The sequence below is a fragment of the Argentina silus genome (assembly GCF_951799395.1).
Source record: "Argentina silus genome assembly, chromosome: 2".
NCBI lineage: Eukaryota > Metazoa > Chordata > Actinopteri > Argentiniformes > Argentinidae > Argentina > Argentina silus.
In genome coordinates, this window is record NC_139656.1 from 25,538,299 (window position 1) to 25,559,733 (window position 21,435).

Below are 21,435 nucleotides of genomic sequence, written 5' to 3' on the forward strand. Positions count from 1 at the left end.
CATGTGAGCTGTTTTGGCTGGACGCTCGATTGCTGAAGCTGATCCGGTTCCTGTGACGTGTGTTTACACCTCAGGTTTTTCCTGGACATTGCCTCCGACTGTCCTGCCAGCGACTCAGTCAACCACAGCCTGTCCTTCATCAGCGACGGCAACGTCCTGGCTCTGCACCGCCTCCTCTGGAACAACCAGGAGAAGATTGGCCAGTACCTCTCCAGCAACAGGTGAGTGGTGGTTTTACACACATCCAAAGTAGTCACAGGAGCATGACTAACAAAAGAAACTTAAAAGTAAGGTAGAATGCTGCTCCAGTGATCACCATCAGCATCTTGATTTAAATCACCGGAGCAGCATAACAAGTTTGAACTGACTGAGCCTCTCGAGCCCCTTGAGCTCTCTCCTCCTAAAAAACCTTTTCATAGGCTCAAGGGGTCTATGGTGTCAATGTGCCCATTCACAAACTGTGCTGTGGGTAGGCCACTATGATAAGCCATGCTGCTTTAAACACAGAGAAGGTCTTTCTGACAGCCCTGGGATACATCTCGTATACACAGATTTCCTAAGAGATCTATGGACCTGACACTGTTGTTGCCTGCCATTGTTGTGGTTTGGTTGCAGTGCCATTACATATGTATCATTATGTGTCCATCTCATAAACACAGCTCAGAGCATGTCTTGTTAACTAGCATGGTATTTCTTTACATGCTGTTTGGAAGATTTATATCAGGGGATCGAGTGAATGTAGTGGTAACCTTTTTCTGTGTTCTTCATTTAGGGATCACAAGGCAGTGGGAAGACGGCCGTTTGACAAGATGGCCACCCTGCTGGCCTACCTGGGGCCCCCCGAGCACAAACCTGTGGCTGACACACACTGGTCCAGCCTCAATCTCACCAGCTCCAAGTTTGAGGAGTTCATGACCAGGTACATAAGGTTCCAATTGAAATCTATTAGGTCGGAATCCTAACTTGGAGATCTGCGTGTAACTTGAATCATCGCCAGACATTTCCCACTGACATCAATGCAAGATTTACTCTAATATCTGAGTTACGTACACGGATCTCGTGTTAGGATTCCACCCTTAAATACAGTTGAGTGGTAGTCTGAAAGCATCTCTTTGTGTGGCTTCTGTTCCAGGCACCAGGTGCACGAGAAAGAGGAGTTCAAAGCCCTGAAGACCCTCAACATCTTCTACCAGGCAGGCACCTCTAAAAACGGAAACCCTGTTTTCTACTACGTCACACGCAGGTGAGGACTGGAGCCTCTGATGTTGTCAATTTATCACCACCGGTTAATTTCACAGGTTTCATGTCGTCACGTTTGTCTTGATAAAGGTCACAGACCGAAGCGTCAATATTCGATCTTGCAGAGGTAAAGCATGTGTGGGTATTTCTTTCTTAAAGGGACACTTTATCGATGTTTGACCTCAGTTGTTTTCCAGATCACCTTATGAACGTGCAGGCATGTGAAAACGGCTTCCAAATGCATTATATCATGCATTATATCAATTATACATATCTTTATACATACTGTATATCAAAAGATGGGTATCGTTAGTTTGAGGATTTTACCCAATTCGAGTGATGTATTTGGGGGTAATCACATGGTTTTGAAAGCTACAAGGAGCTCTAGTGAGAAGTGAGCTTAGCAACCACACCTCCCTGCATCGCATTGCTGGCTTGTCTGGGAAGCTAAGCAGGGTATGCCTAGGTCGGTCCTTGGATGGGGAACCAAAACAGGCTGCTGGAAGTGGTGTTTGATGACCAATAGGTGGCAATCCTCCCTCTGGTCTAGGGACCCCAATGCCCAAGGGCAGTGATTTGGGCACTGCCTTGCAGAGGTTGCTGTCCTTCAGATGAGACGGTAAACGGAGGTCCCGACTCCCGAGTCATTAAAGATCCCATGGCAATTATCGCAAAAGTAGGTGTCTTAACGCCGGTGTCCTGGCTAAATTCCCAATCTGGCCTCCATTCTTTCATAGCCACCTAATCACCCCTGATTCCTAATTGACATGATTCTCTACTCACCTCACCACTAACAACTGAGGTAACTAACAGCTGTGGTGAGCTTTCTGGCACATAAAGCGGGTGCTACACATTGGTAGCGATGTGGTGAGTTCTCTCCCTTACAATGTAAAGCGCTTTGGCTCTCTTGAAAGGCGCTATATAAATGCAATCAATTACAATAATAATAATTATTATCTATCACTTGTGTTTACTAACATGCTTAGCTTAGATGCGCCTCTGTGGCTGGCTGGGAGCCGCAAAGCACTATGGACGTTGTAGGATGTCATCATTCGGACATATTACTTCCTGGTCCGATAAAAGCCTATTTCCTTGCTTATTTGCGCAATAAAAAAAAAAAAAGTGACCTAGTTATTTAGACATCAAATAACACACACAACTTGCTGTTGAGTTGTGATGACCATTGGTTAAATGTTCCTTTCATATAAGTTGATCTGCTGGGCTTCCCAGCACCATGAGCAGAGACAGCATGTTGGTATGTCTGTTTATTGCTTTTCTTTGTCTTCACCAATTCTTCTGAAACATTGATCTTAGTCAGACTTCATTTGGGGGTACAGATTTGATTGGGGTACCTGGGTCATGACATCATTATAGAAGACCTTACCTTGTAAATCTAAGATTCGGTTTGCAATAAAGTCCCTCTGGTGAACCCCCTGTCTGAACAGCACATAAACAGACATGCTGACACACAGGGTGCTTCAATCACTTGGTTGTTGTGTGTGCATGACATGGTGTGGTGGAGGTATGGTGCCACCTTGTGCTGAGTCAAGGACATAGCCTCTCATTCATTTAATTGTGAAAGCACTATAAAGTTTAATAGTCCACAAACAAGCAAACACAATACATCTTCACAGAGGAACAATACGATGAAGTGCAATCAGCCAACGATACTGAGAATTAAAGGGTTATTCAAGGTAGAGACTATTAAAGCATTTGTTCAGCATCCCATTAGTGGTATATACAGTGGTAGTCAATGTTATGTACATGTGCTTCCAACCATCTTAGAACCCTGTAATGCTACTTGTGTTGCTGAATGAACATTATTTTACTGATCAAAGTAATACAGGAGGGGTCCATTTGAGAGGTAGGAAGTGTCTGACACAGTATTCAAAGTGGACAAAAACAAAACCTCAGTTTCATGACACTCATTCTGTATGTTTGTGCTGTAGATTTATGTCAGAAGCTTGACATGGCCTAAGGACTTTCCAGATGTTTCTTTGTGTTTTAGAGGACTTTGAGGGTGACAGACAGGACCCATAGGTTGAGTTGGAGTGGAGACCAGGAGGAGGGAGCTGGAGTGGTGTTGTGGACACCACCCTGGCTCGGCTGGTTGGGCCTCCTGACACTCCTGGTGCGGAGCGTGGCGGTCCTCCTGGTGCTGGTTGATGGACTGTCTGTAGTGAAGGCTGTGTCAGTGGTCAAGGGGTTGTCAGTAGTGAAGGATTCGTCTGTGGTGGAGAATCGGTCAGTAGTATAGGGTTTGTCAGTGGTCAGGGGTTTGCCCATGGTGAATGGTTTCTTCATGGTTGAGTGGCTGTCTGTTACAAAGAGCCTGTCTGTGGTGGAGAGTCTGTCAGTGGTAGATGGGCTGTCAGTAGTTATGTCTGTGGTTGAGAAAGTGAGTAGGGTGGAGGTGCTCAGGGGGGTAGAGGTGAATGGGTAGTGTCCTGTGAGGGAGTCGTGTTTCCCAGGTCTGGTGGAGGCTCCCTGGGCTCTCCTGGTGTGCTGGGTGCTGAGCAGGGCAGACTCAGTCAGTAACCATGGCCCAGTGGTGACGGGCCGTGGGAGCGGCTGGCTCAGCTCCTCTGTGCTGGCAGCCAGGGGGGGCAGTGTGTAGGAGCCATAGTGCCACCCCCCAGTCCTGGCCGGGCGGGCCTCCCCACAGACGGGCTGTGTGTGGCAGGGGCAGCCCAGCACGCGGGTGGAGGTATGCTGAAGCCAGGCCAGCAGGTGGGTTATGTTGGCCTGGTCCTCGCAGGCCCAGGGGTTGTCCCCCAGGGAGAGGAGCCTCAGGCTGCCCAGCCTGCTGAAGGCCCTGGGACCCATGGAGGTGAAGTGGTTGTCATGCAGGTAGAAGTGGGCCAGCCGGGGCATCCGGTCCAGAGAGCCGGCCAGGACCTGCACCAGGGAGTTGTGGGACAGGTCCACGGTCTCCAGGCGGGCGGGCATGTTGGTGGGCACGGTCCAGAAGCGGTTGCGGCTGAGGTCGAGCAGGCGCAGGCTGGTCAGCGTGTTGTTGATGAAGACGGCGCGCTCCAGCTTGTTGTTGGACAGGTCCAGGAGCCTCAGGTTCCACTGGTATGCCGTGTCGTTCTTGTCCAGCAGGCGGAGGCGGTTGGCCGAGGCGCGGAGCTCCCAAAGGGAGCGGGGCAGGGCGGCAGGCAGGCGGTCCAGCCGGTTGTGGGACAGGTCCAGGGTCCGGAGGTGGGCGTAGTGAGTGAGACGGCCGTCCAGGTCCAGGTGGTGGAGGCGGTTGTGGGACAGGTTGAGGGCGTGGAGGTTGTGCTGCAGGCCATCCGGCAGCTGTCTCAGGCCCCTCCAGGAGCAGTCCACCTCCCTGTGGCTGTGGCTACAGGTGCACATGGGGGGGCACACGGCCAGGGCCTGCAGCCCTAGCAGCAGCAGCAGCAGCCACAGCACAGCTGCACAGGGGGGAGGGACACCGGGGGGCATCTGAAGTACACGCCTGCCAGCACACAGGAGAGACCACAATAACTGGGTTACACACATGATGGCAAGTCATACTCTTACCACACAGCCAGTACAGTCTGGTACTGCAGGAGGGCCTTCTAGTTCCTGTAGTATAATGGAAGACAAAGCACTAGCTGAGTGAGTGAATGAGATGCAGATGTCTCTTTTTTCCCTCTGTGGACCAGCGGGAGAGGTTGTGTTACTGCAGTGAGCTCTGTTGAACGGGGGGCGGACGGTGTCTGCCTCTGCTCCACCCTCTGCCCAACAGCACACACTCTCTCTTACAGGCTCTCTCAAATCTAACACACACACACACACACACACACACACACACGACCGCAATGCATGCACACCGAGCCACACACACCTGCACATGTGCGGATGTGACCTCCATAGTTATGCAGGCTTCTCCGGCAGCGTGCGTGGAGGGATTCTCTCTCCTGCTGCAGAGATTCCCTCTCAGGTGTGCTCATGAATACAGCACAGAATGTGAGTGGGTTTTAAACAATAGGTATCAAAGCAAGCCATGTGTGAGCATGATGCTTTCATTAGTTATTGCTTGTAGTCTTTTTTGAAGATGACTTTCTGATTGGCGTGGATTGTAACGTTTAGTATGTATGTGTGTGTGTGTGTGTGTGTGTGTGTGTGTGTGTATATATATACAGTATATACACACACACACCTTGGTAGAAGGTGATGAATCACCCCAAGGTGTGAATTCCCTGCCGTCTATTTTCACTGCTATTAATTAGCCGGTTCAATCGTCAGCTGAGTGTCAGCTATTGATCAGAGTGGTTCCCTCTAGAATGGGCTGAATAGATGGGTTCTATTAATGACTATGGAGAGGGCTGACACACTGGCCAGTCCTAAAGCAAGCAAAGCAAGGTGCTGTGCAGGGAGGTGTGTGTGTGTGTGTGTGTGTGCGTGTGCGCGCGCGCAAACACAAGGGTGCACACTCGAGAGTAAAATACTCTACTCACCTTTTCCTCATCTTGTTATTCCAGTCACTTCCGCCCTATCTCTCTCCTGTTTCCCAGCCCCTGCTCACTCTCCTTTGTCTTCTACTACTCTACACTGGAACTGGCTGCTGCTGCTGCTGCTGCTTTGCTGAAGATGGATTTTCCTGTGTTTTCAGCGAATCTCTTATTCACAGTTTTGAACCCTCTCGTGCTCGTCCCCTCTCCACCTTTTGATGCTGTCCCTCTTGGTTTTGCTCTGGACCTCTCTTGCCTCTCTGGAGAATGAACAGTTAAGAGTCTCTTATTTGTATCCTTTAGGTCCAATTGATGAAGGTAGCATCAAACAATGTAAGCACCTACTGTATTGCTTGAGCAGGCACTGCAGGCTCTGTATCCACACTGTGCAGGGAAGTGTGTGTGTGTTAAGGAGAGAGTGGGGAGGGGGGGATAGGGGGAAAGTGGGAGGGGTGAGGGAGAGGAGAAGAGAAATGCAGTGCAGAGTGGCCCCACTGCTGCTACTGATGATGATGATGGAGGAGGTGGGGAGCTGCTGACTCCAATGCTTCCTAATCAGAGATTTCTCATTCAAATTTTACTGTTTCGTTTTTTTGTTTTCTCTTCCCTGCAACTCCCCCCTGCTGTGTCCATATTCAGGAAATAGCCAGTACAGTTGATGAAGACTCACTGAAACACTGCACCACGATAGTGATTTGTAATGTCTTTGTTATTATGTGCACATTATAGAATTGTTACCCTAGTTCTTATAGCCTAGTAATATGTTCCTAATCGCAATTCCCCTCCATTACATTATTGCAATGGTGAAAAACCTTCAGCAGTAGTCAGTTTTATATCCTTGTCAAGGAGAACCCATTTAGACTTAACATGATGGACGAATGTATTTAATTCATGTCATCAGGAATAAGTAGATGAGTAGAATAAATATCTGAGGAAGAGGCAGGAGACGGAGAGGAGGGCTCGGTGCGGAAGTTTTGGATGTGGTTTTGTTCAGCTTTTTCTTTTTTTTCCCTCTTTCTCTGTTCTTTGAAAAGAGGCCATTCTTTCATGGCCCAGTGGTACTGCCCAGCAGAGAGACATCCTCTGGTTACTAATGGCCAGGCTCACTCATTGTTGTCTGTCTCTGAAATTGATACACACACACACACACACCCACACACACACCCACCCACCCACCCACACACACACACACACACACACACACACACACACACACACAATTAGCTCTCTCTCAGACACACTCGTAAGCACGGAAGCACTCAGGAAGCACTTGAAGAGGTATCCTAATTCTTTATTGTTGTATAGAAAAGGGGTTTAGACAAACCTAGAGCTAAAAGTTGAAAATACTAAGGAAGTGGTGTTCACTTGAAGTAAAACCCTCTGAAAGCATCGTTGGAAGGAGCTCTGGGATTTGAAAAGTACTTCTGAATGCTGTCCCTGTAGTTAAACTGACACTACAGTTCAGTGGGGGAGGGTTACTGAAATGGAATGACTTCACCCACATGTTATAAAATCTATAACCTCTGTGTATGAATGTGCAGAAATGGAGAAGTGAGTTGAATGTGAGAACGAGCCGGTGTAGCATCTGTTGTGATTTTCTCTTTACACGACGAATCATTTCCTCTATGCCAGTAACACTTATTTTGGCAGGGCATTTTATTTTTGGATCGCCTTTTTTATTTTTGCGGTACAAATATACAAATGAAGAATGATTACAAATATAAAATATTGACATCACAGTTAACTTCTGCTGTACAACAAAATTGGTTAATTGGGATAGATACAGTATGATCAGGATGCTAATAGTTGGAATGGATAGACCCAATGGTTGGATGCTAATTGGAAAGCAAGCATATTACCACACTAAAGCACAGAACAGTGTCAGTGAAAAGCAAATACGCTCTTTAGAGGAAATCTGATAGAAGCTGTTGTTCAAAGCTTGGGGGTTCGATTCCCGCTGGGACCATATATACTGAAAAATGTATGCACTCACTGCAATGTGAGTTGCTTTGGATAAAAGCGTCAGCTAAATGGCATATATAGTTGAGGAGTATGAGAGCACAAGGCTTCACACCACCACAACAACCACATCACTGGGAGCCTCAGAGGAGGGGGCTGCCATGGCTGGAGGGTCAGTAGGCTCTGCAGGCGCCTTGGTGGAAGCTGAGCTCTCCTCCTTTGTGCAGGATTGGGTCTTTGCAGAGCCAGCTGTCCCATTCTCTGCACTTTCTGCTTTTCCCTGAAAACTATTGGCTTTGGCTTCTCCCTTCTTCTCCTCCTCCTTGGATGTCTCTTTGGCCGTCTCATCCTTCTTGTCCTCCATCCCTCCTTCCTGAGCTCCGTTGCCTATCTCCCTCTCCTGTGACTGCCTGAGCTCCTTCATCAACATGCTGGTCTTGGTGGGCTCATCTTCAGCGGCCTCAGCTTTGGCGGCGGCCTCTTTGTTCCTCTGGGCAGTGCCCAAGAAGCTCATGCCGCTCAATAGGTCAACATTGCTGCGGGTGGGGCGGTAGCTGCTGTGGGGCTGGCGCTTCAGGTGGCACACCTGGCATGACAGCACTACACAGGTGACGAGCAGGAGAGTGCAGAGAAGAAGCAGGCCACCAGTCAACATCAGCAAAATGGTGCCATATTTCTTGTAAAACAGATTAACACTGGGGCAGGGGGTGGGTTGTTCCGTGGGTGGAGGCCGTGTACTCAGTCCAGTGTTAGCTCGGGATGTTGTGTTGAAGTTCAGTGTGCTGCTGGATCCAGAAGTCTCACTGGTATGCAGTGTATCTGACATTGGTGTTGTGTCAGAGGATGAAGATACATTTGTTGAACCAGTTGATTTCACAATTGTTAAATGAGTTGTATTGTATGAGTTGTATGGACTTGGTCCATTGTTGGCAGAAGTCACATTGGTATACAGGGCATCTGACGTTGTTGTTCTTTCAGAAGCAGATGGTGCTGTTCCTATGAGTGCAATGCAGCACAGCAGGAGGCAGACGTTGGAGCTGTTCATATTTCTATGGGAAAGGGGAGAGAGAAGGGAGATCACTGAGTGTTGTTAAGTTCTGCTTTCTCTTCCATATCAAGTTCCTTTGTGGTTTAACATGTGACTGTCTCTTTCCATACTCTCGGATGTCATTCTATCTGGTGTCCGAGTTCTGAGTGAGAATGCTGAACATATAAAGGGCAAATTGTACTTTCATTTAAGATTTTAAATCATTGTGGAAACATTTGTTCATTTGTATCGGCATGAATATGTTTTAACTTTGAGTTCATTTGATGACCAGTATTAGGCTACAATTTAGGAGACAAAACCGTTTTCAAAGAATGACATGGTACGATTCTAAAGACATCTCTGAGAAAGGTCATTCTGGACAATTTGGACCTTAATCAATCATTTCTGTAAACAATGAAAAACTAACTTCATAGCAGGGTCTATCAGGGTTCACCGCCCTGTATACAGTAACTGAGGTTTTTAACAGAATATTTCACACCTACCTCGCTGGAGTTGATCTCAGTACGGATGAAAGAAGGAATGGATTCATCAAGTTGGCAGATGTGTGAACAGAGCTTTAGTAGAGCTATGTCTGAGAGGTGTGTGTGAGTGTGTAAGACAGCGGGTGCTTCACAAGCCACCAGCATGCTCGTCCTCAGATGCGTTTCCTGTTCCTTTCTCACTTCTGCTTCTTCTCTATTTGAAGCTACTTGAATTAATATGTGATGTTGTGGTTGGTCACGCCGAAGACTGCAGCAGGTGGGGGTTGAGAGGAACTGGAAATACGTTGTGTTGTGTTGTCTTGGAGACTTCGATTGTTTTTGTTTGTCTTTATCAAAAATGTTCAAGGTTTGCATCTCACTATACAAGGTAAGTAACTTAGCAGAATTTGCGTATAATGCGTATGTGGTAATGTGTCTGTTCAGCTAAACCTCACAAACAGTACGGGGTCTTTTTATACTTTTATATCAGCCATTTCTTTTGCCAGTTCCTCTTTTCTGTGCCAGCAGACTGTCTGACTCATTGTCAACCCGCTTTACACACTTTTCTTTTTGGTCGATGTGACAAACACACTTCCTGTCCCCATGTGGTCTCTTCAGTCCTTATGACACAGTATACCCTGTATAACTGTACAATAATTTAAAAAAAAGTAATCCTTCCTCCTTCTAGCATTGTGACTGCCAATGGCCCCTGGTCCTAGCATAGATTAGTTTTTCTTATGATGACTGGTGTATAGATGATTCACTTGCTTTAGACAAATGTACTTGTTGTAAGTCGCTTTGGATAAAGGCGCCTGCTAAATGTAAACAATTTAAATGTATGTGACCTCTTTCGGTCTCTCTCCTAGGTTCAAGACGGGCCAGATCAATGGAGACCTGCTCATCTACCACGTCCTCCTGACCCTCAAGCCCTACTACGCCAAGCCTTATGAGATCGTAGTGGACCTCACCCACGCCGGACCCAGTAACCGCTTCAAAACTGACTTCCTGTCCAAGTGGTTTGTGGTCTTCCCGGGCTTCGCCTACGAGAATGTGGCGGCCATCCACATCTACAACTGCAACACCTGGGTGAGGGAGTACACTAAGTACCACGAGAGGCTGCTCACGGGCCTCAAGGGCAGCAAGAAGCTGCTGTTCATAGACTCTCCGGGGAAGCTGGCCGAGTATGTGGAGCCGGATCAGCAGAAGCTGCCTGCTGCCACTCTGGCCCTGGAGGAGGACCTCAAGGTGTTCCACAATGCCCTCAAACTAGCCCATAAGGACACCAAGGTCTCCATTAAGGTAAGGACATGGGGGGGGGGGGGGGGGCCAGGACCAGTGCAAAGCAAATATCTTGATATGCCTCTCCCGTATCAGATTGGACCAGACATGACCAAAATGGCTGTCATTTAACATGATTAGGTTGTAATGCATGTTGGGACGCATGTTACTAGTTAGGCACCACGGTTTGTCTTTCTGAAGGCCGGAATCTGTGTCCCTTCCCTCAGGTGGGGTCCACAGCTGTGCAGGTCACCTCGGCGGAGCGCACGCGTGTACTGGGCCAATCCGTCTTCCTCAACGACATCTACTACGCCTCGGAGATCGAGGAGATCTGCCTGGTTGATGAGAACCAGTTCACGCTGACCATTGCCAACCAGGGCACGCCGCTCACCTTCATGCACCAGGAGTGCGAGGCCATCGTCCACTCCATCATCCACATCCGCACGCGCTGGGAGCTGTCGCAGCCCGACTCCATCCCCCAGCACACCAAGATCAGGCCCAAAGACGTGCCTGGCACCCTGCTCAACATCGCCCTGCTCAATCTGGGCAGCTCTGACCCCAGCCTCAGGTACCTAGTCATAGAGCTTGAGTTTAGGTGTTTTGGTGGAGTTGTGAGAGATGGCAATGTTACTAATTCCTGTATGTCTGTCTCTGTCTGTCTCTGTCTCTACTTCTTTATTTGTCTGCTTGTCTGTCTATGTCTCTCCTTCTCTTTTTGTCTGTTTGTTTGTCTGCCTCTGCTCCGGACAGGTCTGCGGCCTACAACCTGCTGTGTGCCTTAACTTGCACCTTCAACCTGAAGATCGAGGGCCAGCTCCTGGAGACATCAGGCCTGTGCATCCCTGCCAACAACACCCTGTTCATCGTGTCCATCAGCAAGACACTGGCCGCCAACGAACCCCACCTCACTCTCGAGTTCCTGGAGGAGTGCATCTCTGGCTTCAGCAAGTCCAGTCAGTATCCCTGTTGCTACCATGAACAGCCACGCCCCCCCCCCCACACACACACAAACACTCATTCTATCATAAAGTACAATGCAATATGATATACTCAAACCTATAGTAATACACTCACATATTACATGTACATTTATGGCATTTAGCAGACGCCTTTATCCAAAGCGACTTAAAACAAATACATTTTTCTAAGTAAGTGAATCATCTATCCATCAGTTATCATAAGAAAAAGTAATCTATGCTAGGACCAGGGGCTATTGGCAGTCAAAATGCTAGAAGAAGGAAGAGTTACTTTTTTTGGATTAATTTAATTACAATAGAGAAACTTGTACAGGGGGGTAGTGGGGATGAAGAGACACACACACATTTAGTGCATATCAATTCTCACCACACCATCACAGTATACAATGCATCCATATGTCTAGCATCCTCTCCTAGCCTGTCCTTTGGCTCATCCCCATATAATACTGTATATCCCACAGGTATCGAGCTCAAGCACCTGTGTCTAGAGTACATGACTCCTTGGCTTCTCAACCTGGTGCGCTTCTGCAAGCACAACGACGACGCCAAGCGCCAGCGAGTCACAGCCATCCTGGACAAGCTCATCACCATGACCATCAACGAGAAGCAGATGTACCCTTCCATCCAGGCCAAGATCTGGGGCAGTCTGGGCCAGGTGGGCACCCCCCATCCCCCCCCCCCCTCTCTCTGTTCTCTCTCTCTCTCTGCTCCCTCAGAACATGGATGGTCACTGAGGCTCTCTCCCAGACACCCACTATCCCTAGGATTGGTTGTGCTAATCATACACTCTGAAGCAGTTGAAGGACTCAGCAGACAGTTCAGGATTTAGTTGCTTTTAAGTAGAGATAATCTACAAGTATCACAAATGATGGAAGCATGTTATCCCTTTGTGTAGCTGTCACAAATGTCCCTCTCTAGTGCCCTCGAGTCCCTTATTCTGTCTCCAGCTCCCCGACAGAAATCACAGGCCACTGAAAGCTCTTATCTTGCTCTGTATTAGTCTAGAGGGGGAAGTTGTGGTCTGGGGGACAGTATTGTATTAGTCTGGGGGGAAAGTTGGAAAGTCCAAGTGGTTATATTTGTGTCCCTGGTGAAAACCGTACGTCTCTGGCCTAGAGTATGACTGTCTGTCTGTCTGTGAATGTATGTGGTTACTACCTATAGATAACAGACCTCCTGGATGTGGTGTTGGACAGCTTCATTAAGACAAGTGCCACAGGAGGCCTGGGCTCCATCAAGGCTGAGGTGATGGCTGACACCGCTGTGGCCTTGGCCTCAGGGAATGTCAAGCTGGTGTCCAGCAAGGTGGGGACTACACATACACGCAGGCACGCGCACGCGCACACACACACACACACACACACACACACACACACACACACACACACACACAGACAGGCATGTGCACACAGGCATACACAATTTCCACTGCGGCTATTGCCTTTGCACTCTAAAGGTCAATTCCGTGACTTCCATTTAAATTAGTGTATCTACTGTATTGCAAGCATCAACACGTTATTCACTCATTAATTAAATGTTACAAGGGGTCTCTTGTTGGATAAAATGTCATAAAACATCTTTTCCATAGATTTTGTACACCTCTTCACAGCTAGCTGTTACAGTAGCTATGACCAATGGTGTAATAATGACAATACCATAGCCAATGTTTTTACAGATTTTGAATCATATTTCCTATAGTGATTGCCTAGGTCATACATTTATACACGGTACAGAACATACATGTAGACACACGTTGAAGTACCAAGCTTGACACACCCATTAATCCATACATCAACCCAGATAGTCAGCCTCAAACTCCTATTTCTGGGACAGCTGTTCAGTTGTCACGACAACCTCCCACCACAGTTATATTTGTCACTCTCTGTGGTGTGTGTTTTCATTTGTCACTTCCTTTGACCGTTGAGCGGGTGAGAGGAAAGAGAAGGCATTGTGTGCACGCCCCCTGATGAAGGAGTCGTGGCTCTAACAAAAACGGTGATCATGTGATCTAGTGTCAGGAAGAGTGTGTCCTCTGAGCACAAGAGCTGCTTTTGTCTCTGGAGTGAGAGAAAGGGCGCCTGTACTTCCTTGACTATCTATAGAGTGTCAAAGCATCCACTAGATACAGGTTCAGATTGCCCAAATGACCAATATCAAATCAGAACGCAAACAATGACACGCTGCATTCCTCATCTGGCTTCACTAGAGATCTTCCCAGAGATTATTTGTGACTTCAAAGTTCAGAAGTATTCCTTGCCATCTTGTTGTTTTCCCATGAGCTGGATGTCAGAGTAGTATTATGTGTTATGTACAGTACTGGACCTTTTGAAGTAACACCCATCCCTCTGTCTGGCAGGTGATCATCCGCATGTGTAAGATCATCGATAAGACGTGCCTGTCTCCCACGCCCACCCTGGAGCAGCACCTAATGTGGGACGATATCGCCATCCTGGCACGCTACATGCTAATGCTCTCCTTCAACAACTCCCTGGACGTGGCCACTCACCTGCCCTACCTGTTCCACGTGGTGACCCTGCTGGTGGCCACCGGCCCCCTGTCCCTCCGGGCCTCCACCCACGGCCTGGTCATCAACATCATCCACTCCCTCTGCACCTGCTCACAGCTCAACTTCAGTGGTGAGGCCTCCACAGAGACAAGAGACTGACGCACATAGGGAGAAGTGATAAGAGACTCTTGGGATCCACTTAACCCTAATTCACACTATAGAGCCAAACCGAGGTGAGCTGTACAGGGCTGGCCTGGTCAAGCATTCACCATGATTGCTGAAACAGTGCTGGAAAAGACGATGTAAATGGAAAACATCCTAGCCAGCACAGTGTAGTTTGGGTTGGCCCTGTAGTGTGTAAAGCCTCTTAAGAGTATCATGTCTAGGCACAACGTGATGAAAGCTGACAGATAGAGATTGGCAGTCCAGGAGTTGGGAGTTCTAGACATGATTGTTGATGTATGGCCATGCTCGGACGCTGAATCTTATCCTCCTGTTTCTCTCTGCAGAGGAGACCAAGCAGGTACTGAGGCTAAGCCTGACAGAGTTCTCCCTCCCTAAGTTCTACCTGCTCTTCGGCATCAGCAAGGTCAAGTCTGCAGCGGTCATTGCCTTCCGCTCCAGCTACCGCGACCGCTCCTTCTCCCCGGGCTCCTACGAGAGGGAGACCTTCGCCCTCTCCTCCCTGGAGACGGTCACCGAGGCCCTGCTGGAGATCATGGAGGTCAGGAGATTGAAATCTCATTGAAATCACAAAAGGAGAAATCATTTTGTTTTTTTTGTTTTTTTTCATAGTTCCTCAGTGTGGTTTTAGAGGTCCTTTTTGATCTGTTCTTTTAAGACATCAAGTCAATGCGTTTCCCCTTTTTTTCACCAGGCCTGCATGAGGGACATCCCTGCCTGTAGGTGGTTGGACCAGTGGACAGAGTTGGCTCAGAAGTATGTACACCACTCACCGCATCCGCTTCCCTACTTACACAAGGCTCAGCAGAGCCAACTACTCTGTTTGTTTCTCTAAGAGATCAGTTCTTGCTATCAGAGAATATTACCGATACAAGTAATTGAGTGCCATGTACATATAGGCCCGATACCAAGTACCACTGGCAGTATAGGTGCACCTCGATCCACATGAATCAATTATCAGGCAGATAGTTAGATCAGGTAGGCGGTTGGCTCTAAATGACTTGACCAGCTGCGATGACTGAAGGATGTCTGGGTACTGAGCTTGTCCCTCTCTATCCCCTCCCCTCCCCTCTCTCTCTCCCTCTGTGCAGGTTTGCGTTCCAGTACAACCCCTCCCTGCAGCCCAGAGCCCTGGTGGTGTTCGGCTGCATCAGTAAGAGGGTGACCCACTGCCAGATCAAACAGATCATCCGCATCCTCAGCAAGGCCAGCCCCCTGCTCAGTATTGACCGGGTGGGTGTCCAGTCCTGTCCTATCTGCCTCCCTATATACTCCGCTCTTCTTTGCTGAGTCTCAGACTCTATACTTGAATCTAAGTAAAACTACCTGAGTTAATCTATGGGTGTGTTTTTTTCAATAGCAGCGCTATTGTCAAAATAGCACCACACCACCACAGAGCTGTGGTTGTCGCGTACAGTACTTGCTAGGCACTTCTTCTAAACTGTCAGTAATAACAGTGTAGTTCAAGATTCAAGATTCTTTATTTGTCACGTGCATACAAGTATACAGTGAAATGCAAAAGTGACAGTGCCACAGAGTAGTGCAACAATACAATAAGTTTAAAAATAGAATAAAATAAAAATAGAAGTACTAAAAAATATACAGTATGGACAGTATAAACAATATGAACAGTATAAGCAGTAAGCAATATAAATAGCAGATGGATGATTATGTGTGTGCATATGTGTTATGATGACAGTGCGTGTGTGAGTGACTTGAGGGGGGCACTGGTGGGGTCATCGTTGATGATTCTGATGGCGTGGGGGAAGAAGCTCAGCCTTAGCCTCTCTGTTCTTGCTGCATGACAGCGGAGGCGTTTTCCTGACCGCAGCGGCTGGAACAGTCCATGTTTCGGGTGGTGAGGGTCCTTGCAATGTAGTTGCAAACAATGGAAGTCATGTGTTCTATGTTGTATCCACAGGGTCTGGAGAGCTGCCTCAAGGGGCCAGAAAACTACAACAGTCAGGTGCTGATAGAAGCCACTGTCATCGCTCTGACCAAGCTACAGCCTCTCCTCAACAAGGTACAGTCGAGCTAGCAGCACCGCAGTGCTAATGTAAGAGATTGACGTATTACTGGTACTTGTGTGCGGACCACTACTCGTGTGCAAAAGCAGACACATGTGAACCACATTCTAATGATCATTACCCCAAAGCTCCCTCTCTGGCACGCTGTGCATGTAGCAAATGCAGACATGAGCGGATGGTGGTTGTTTTGGCCCTATAAGTAGTGAATAGGCTGCTGACAGAGAGGGTACACAGCCATTGTCATCATCTCTCTACAAACTGTGTGAGTGTGCTGATTGGCAGGCTTCCAGGACTTGCCTATGCATTTGTGTGAGTATATGTGTTTTGGATGGTGTCTGCAGGGTAAATAACAGGCTGTGCTTCCTGTAGGACTCCCCCATGCACAAGGCTCTGTTCTGGGTGGCCGTGGCTGTCCTCCAGCTGGATGAGGTCAACCTCTACTCTGCTGGCACGGCCCTGCTAGAGCAGAACCTCCACACACTGGACAGTCTGAGAGTGTTCAACGACAAGGTACTAAAAACACACACAAACACACACACACACAAGTACACAAACCCACACAAACCCTAGACTCTGTGTGACTTCAATGGTGCTGTGCCCCCCCCCCCCTCTCTGCCCATACAGAGCCCAGAGGAGGTGTTCATGGAGATCAGGAAGCCTCTGGAGTGGCATTGCAAACAGATGGACCACTTTGTAGGCCTCAACTTTAACTCTAACTTCAACTTTGCACTAGTGGGACACCTTCTAAAAGGTAAGGCTCTCCAGTAGGGTGTCCTGAACATTGGGTAGACTGGCGCACCGCACTGCATGGGTGTGCCTCCTGTCTCTGGCCACTGACTCCCCTCTCTCATCTTGTCTGTCCAGGGTACAGACACCCCTCCCCGACCACGGTGGCGCGGACCATACGCATCCTCCACACCCTGCTGGCCCTGGTGGGGAAGCACCTCAACTGTGACAAGTTTGAGGTCAACACCCAGAGTGTCGCCTACCTGGCAGGTCTGTTAGAGTGCGATCCCAATACTAATCTGATGATTTTAATGTTAAAGCACCACACTGCAAAACAGTTTCAACTATCGTTATTATTGCCTTTAAGCACTATTCCTTTCTAATGGTAATTAGACTTCTGTACAGCTATGGCAAATGCTCCAGGCTAAAGAACAAAGTAAGCCCAGTGAAGTGACCGTGTGTGTGTGTGTGTGTGTGTGTGTGTGTGTGTGTATGTGTGTGTTGTAGCTCTGCTCACCGTCTCAGAGGAGGTCCGCAGCCGCTGCAGCCTCAAACACAGGAAGTCCCTGCTCCTCTCTGACGTTCCCATGGAGAATGTTCCCATGGACACCTACTCGGTACACCACAGCGACCCTAGCTGCAGGTGAGTGTGTCTACAGGAGTTCAATGTCAGAGAGCAGCTTTTTTTTTACGACAGTCTCTGGCCCCATGTTCAATCAATCTCTTGTTGAACATTGGGTTGCAGTATTCTGAAGGCTATAAATGGAATCATACTAGATCTTTGGTCTCCAGATCAATATCTTTGAAATTCCACAGTGAATATGTGTCTCATTGATGTTGACAAAAGAGGACGGTGTATATATATATATATATATTGATGCAGTGATGGTTTGAGCAGGATATGTCATCATTTCTTGTAGAAGTAGGACAACTACAAAGAACTGGTAATTAAACAATAATAATAATAATACGCAGCTATCAAACAAACTGAACTAATGAGTCACAACCGCTTGTAAATGGTTGAGAAAGGATTTCTAAACAAATAATTAATAGTCTATAAAATAGCTACAGATCATTTAGAAACCCTTTATAAAGGACACTTTGATGTAAAGTATTACCCATGCCTGTGTACAATGGGCCAAATGTGTTCACCTGTCAGTGTATTGTTTTCCCCCTCCTCCCCTCCTCCTCTGCTCTTCTTCAGAACACTCCGGGAGAGCCAGCCCTGGATGTCACCTAAGGTGTCAGAGCGCTACCTTGTGGCCCACTATCCCACGGTGGGGCAGATCAGCCCCCGCACACGCAAGTCCATGAGCCTGGACATGGGCCAGCCCTCCCAGGCCAACACTAAGAAACTGCTGGGTAAGAAGACCTGTCACTCTCCTCCATTGCTAGGGGCCATGCCTTTGCGCAACAGAGGGTCATGAGGAGTTTTAACTACGAGAGAACAAAGCATTTATGATCTAGGCTTTGTCCTGAGTGATTTGTTGACCCTTGTAGAGTATGTTCGCTCCGTCGTCGAACATGACATTCACGTCTCTTCCTTTCTCTTTCGCGCTGACGCACAAGGCACGAGGAAGAGTTTTGATCACTTGATATCGGACACAAAAGCACCAAAGAGGCCAGAGATGGAGTCTGGCATCACCACGCCTCCAAAGATGAGGAGGGTGGCGGAGAACGATTATGAAATAGGTGAGCGCTTCGACTGGTCTGACATCAGGTGACAGACATGAAGTGGTCGGCTAAGGTCTTAGAGCTGGGAAAACAAACAATGTCTCTCTCTCTCTCTCTCTCTCTCTCTCTCTCTCTCTCTCTCTCTCTCTCTCTCTCTCTCTCCTCCCTCTCTCTCCCTCTTCACTCTCACAGAGACCCAAAGAATGTCCCAGCACCACACCCTGAGGAAGGTGTCTGTGTCAGAGTCCAATGTGCTACTGGATGAAGAGGTCCTCACTGACCCCAAGATCCAGGCTCTTCTCCTCACCGTCCTGGTGAGACAAACGCTACTTGTCTCTTTCATCTCTCTCTCTCTCTCTCTCTCTCTCTCTCCCCTTAAAGGGGTAGTTCACCTAAAATACAAAATCACATATTTGGTTCCTTACCCTGAAAGGAGTCTTCAAACATGCTAATTTAAGGTTTGGAAGTGCCCAGAGTAACATAACTTCTATAGACGTCTTTTAGGGTAATGAACCAAATAGTTTTAAAATATGTAATTTTGGGGAACTATCCCTCTCTCTCAGTTCCTCTTCTCTTCTCTCTTTTTCCATTTGCAGCTGCTTAAAGGCCTTTCTTTAATCTTCCAGTTGTGTGTTGTTAGTAGTGCTCACTGTTTCTGACTTCTCCCTGTGCTACAGGCTACGTTGGTGAAGAATACTACAGACGAGTTTGACCAGAGAATCCTCTATGAGTTTTTAGCTGAAGCTAGTGTTGTCTTCCCAAAGGTCTTCCCAGTTGTGTAAGTGTCAAGACAACAGCTCTTGTGTATGTTATTTTCAGTTACCATTATTATTATTGTTCAGAAGGAACTCCCTCAGAATAATATTGTTGTTTCCCTCCAGTCATAACCTCCTAGACTCAAAGATCAACACCCTCCTATCACTGTGCCAGGACCCCAACCTCCTGAACCCCATCCATGGCATTGTACAGAGTGTGGTGTACCACGAAGAGTCTCCCCCCCAGTACCAGCCGTCCTACCTGCAGAGTGAGAGCCCACATTCTATACTATAGGATGGGGTAGTGGGGCCAGCAGAAATATGTTTACCTGTCATGTAGCCATATCTCAAAATAACGTTGTTCTCACGCCTCATTCAAATCAATTTTTGATTTGCCGATCTGTCTTGGATTATACCTGGACAGAGCGATGGGAGAATGTGCTATCAATTTCATTGGATGTTACATTCCAAGAACCGCCCCCCCCCCACATGCCAGTAGAATGGTTGCTTGTTATTATATGCATCGTCTTTTCTGACCAGGTAGGACTATTTCGCAGAGAGTTGTTGCCTATGCTAGGTTGCGGCATTGAAGAAAACCTGAAGGAAAAACTGAATTCTGTTTTTCCAGAAGTGTGGTCTATACACAAAATCGAGCCGATGAGGTATTTGATTGGTCTGACGTGTGATGAGATGTCACTCATTTCTAACGGGTTTCCACCACTTTGTAGCTACTTTCTGCAAAGGATTTCCCAGGCTTTCCGAACTAGGAAAGCCTGGTCTCAACAAGGTTAATGTTTACTCATCTCTGCTCTCTTCTCACTCAGGCTTTGGCTTCAATGGGCTATGGAGGTTCGCCGGGCCCTTCTCAAAGGTGAGCAGACATCCCTTTAAGGTCTCTCTCACTCTACTGATAGAATGAGCCTATTTAGAGTGTGCAATGTGTATTCTCATTGGTTGGTTCTTGCGTTGTTCTCACTCTGAACATTCTGCCAACAGCAAACACAGATCCCGGACTATGCCGAGCTGATTGTGAAGTTTCTGGATGCTTTGATTGACACCTATCTGCCGGGGATCGACGAGGAGACAAGCGAGGAGTGTCTGCGCACGCCCACATCGCCCTACCCCCCACCCGTCCAGAGCCAGCTCAGCATCACAGCCAACCTCAACCTATCCAACTCCATGACCTCACTGGCCACCTCCCAGCACTCCCCAGGTCTGCACACACACACACACACACACATATATATATATATAAACAGGCGCACATACACACTCAGGCTTGACAGTCTGAAGCCTGAAGCACTGTTAGCTAAATCCAGCCCCTCTGTTTCTGGGCAGATTTGATCCTAAGGATTTAAATTCCACTGGCTGTGGCCCTTTGGCCTTCATCTTAAAGTAAAATGTCCATTGACCTGTCTGCAATTTTCTCTCCAATAACTGTTATCCCCATAAAGACTGTTGCGTTGTTTCTCCTCTTTTCTCTGTTAATGAAACCAGACAGTTTTCGGCATCCATTTCCCTCCGAAAGCCCTATTGCGTAACATTGATCGCCCACATGGTCCTATTTTTACCATTTCTGTCTATCTCTCTTTTTCTTTAACTCCATTATTGCATGATGTTCTCATTATGTGGTTTGTTTACTTTTTGTTTTCCTTTTCCATTTGTTGTTCTGGATTCGGTGTAGATTCTAGACGCTCCCTAACTTTGCACCATTTGAGGTCCTACGAGGGGGGGTGTCCCAGAAAATGCCCTTTACAATTAGAAAGTACAGTGCTGCAATGGACATACTGTCTCAGCCTGTAGTTTGCACGATAGTGGAAACGATTCTTTCATTATGGCATCTCAACAGTATGTCATGATAAACTGTATGTTTTTACCATTGATTCCATTATTTATACAATCATAAATGTTTCATCATTTGTTTTCTTCTTGCAGTTACTGCTAAATTGAGTCGTAAAGCGTTGCTACTCCAATGCTATTACTGGGATGAAAGAATATTTTATTTTGTTCCACATGATGCATTCTGTTTGGAACTAACACAGGCCTGATGATAAACAGATATGGTATTTACATACCTTTTGAATACATCCAGCTATTACTCCCTGATCGGGAGGGTGTGATATAAATCCTGAATGAATCAGTTTTCCCATGATTTTA

At 47.5% G+C, this 21,435-nt stretch overlaps 3 protein-coding genes across 3 annotated transcripts in view; 1 reads left to right on the forward strand and 2 right to left on the reverse strand.

The window, feature by feature from the left end:
• Nucleotides 1-21,435, forward strand: part of nf1b (neurofibromin 1b) — a 49,117-nt gene that overhangs the window by 21,980 nt on the left and 5,702 nt on the right. Inside the window, 24 exon segments of the mRNA XM_083695704.1 lie at nucleotides 75-221; nucleotides 773-919; nucleotides 1,133-1,243; nucleotides 10,019-10,451; nucleotides 10,658-10,998; nucleotides 11,181-11,383; nucleotides 11,869-12,062; nucleotides 12,572-12,712; nucleotides 13,764-14,043; nucleotides 14,423-14,637; nucleotides 14,791-14,852; nucleotides 15,188-15,329; nucleotides 16,018-16,119; nucleotides 16,493-16,633; nucleotides 16,748-16,874; nucleotides 16,988-17,119; nucleotides 17,357-17,492; nucleotides 18,054-18,211; nucleotides 18,419-18,541; nucleotides 18,716-18,837; nucleotides 19,201-19,301; nucleotides 19,405-19,547; nucleotides 20,103-20,149; nucleotides 20,275-20,491. Coding sequence (XP_083551830.1) covers nucleotides 75-221; nucleotides 773-919; nucleotides 1,133-1,243; nucleotides 10,019-10,451; nucleotides 10,658-10,998; nucleotides 11,181-11,383; nucleotides 11,869-12,062; nucleotides 12,572-12,712; nucleotides 13,764-14,043; nucleotides 14,423-14,637; nucleotides 14,791-14,852; nucleotides 15,188-15,329; nucleotides 16,018-16,119; nucleotides 16,493-16,633; nucleotides 16,748-16,874; nucleotides 16,988-17,119; nucleotides 17,357-17,492; nucleotides 18,054-18,211; nucleotides 18,419-18,541; nucleotides 18,716-18,837; nucleotides 19,201-19,301; nucleotides 19,405-19,547; nucleotides 20,103-20,149; nucleotides 20,275-20,491 — 3,965 coding nt within the window.
• On the reverse strand, nucleotides 3,244-5,701 carry LOC310821592 (keratocan-like; the record flags this gene model as incomplete). Its single annotated transcript, XM_083693677.1, has 2 exons — nucleotides 3,244-4,705; nucleotides 5,691-5,701. The coding sequence occupies 2 exons, from the start codon at nucleotides 5,699-5,701 to the stop codon at nucleotides 3,244-3,246; spliced, it is 1,473 nt and encodes a 490-aa protein (XP_083549803.1).
• LOC310816194 (uncharacterized protein) lies at nucleotides 7,000-9,268 on the reverse strand. Its single transcript, XM_083686234.1, has 2 exons — nucleotides 9,174-9,268; nucleotides 7,000-8,692 (listed from the first exon to the last, which is right to left on the reverse strand). Exons 1-2 carry the CDS (start codon nucleotides 9,218-9,220, stop codon nucleotides 7,753-7,755), a joined length of 987 nt encoding a protein of 328 aa, XP_083542360.1. The 5' UTR covers nucleotides 9,221-9,268; the 3' UTR covers nucleotides 7,000-7,752.

What these genes read in the sequence shown, in the direction of transcription:
- LOC310816194 (XM_083686234.1), bottom strand. Translation starts at nt 9,220, where the DNA reads ATGAATCCATTCCTTCTTTCATCCGTACTGAGATCAACTCCAGCGAG. An exon ending in CTGAGATCAACTCCAGCGAG is followed by an intron (nt 8,693 to 9,173) that starts GTAGGTGTGAAA and finishes CCTTTCCCATAG; the next exon opens with AAATATGAACAGCTCCAACG.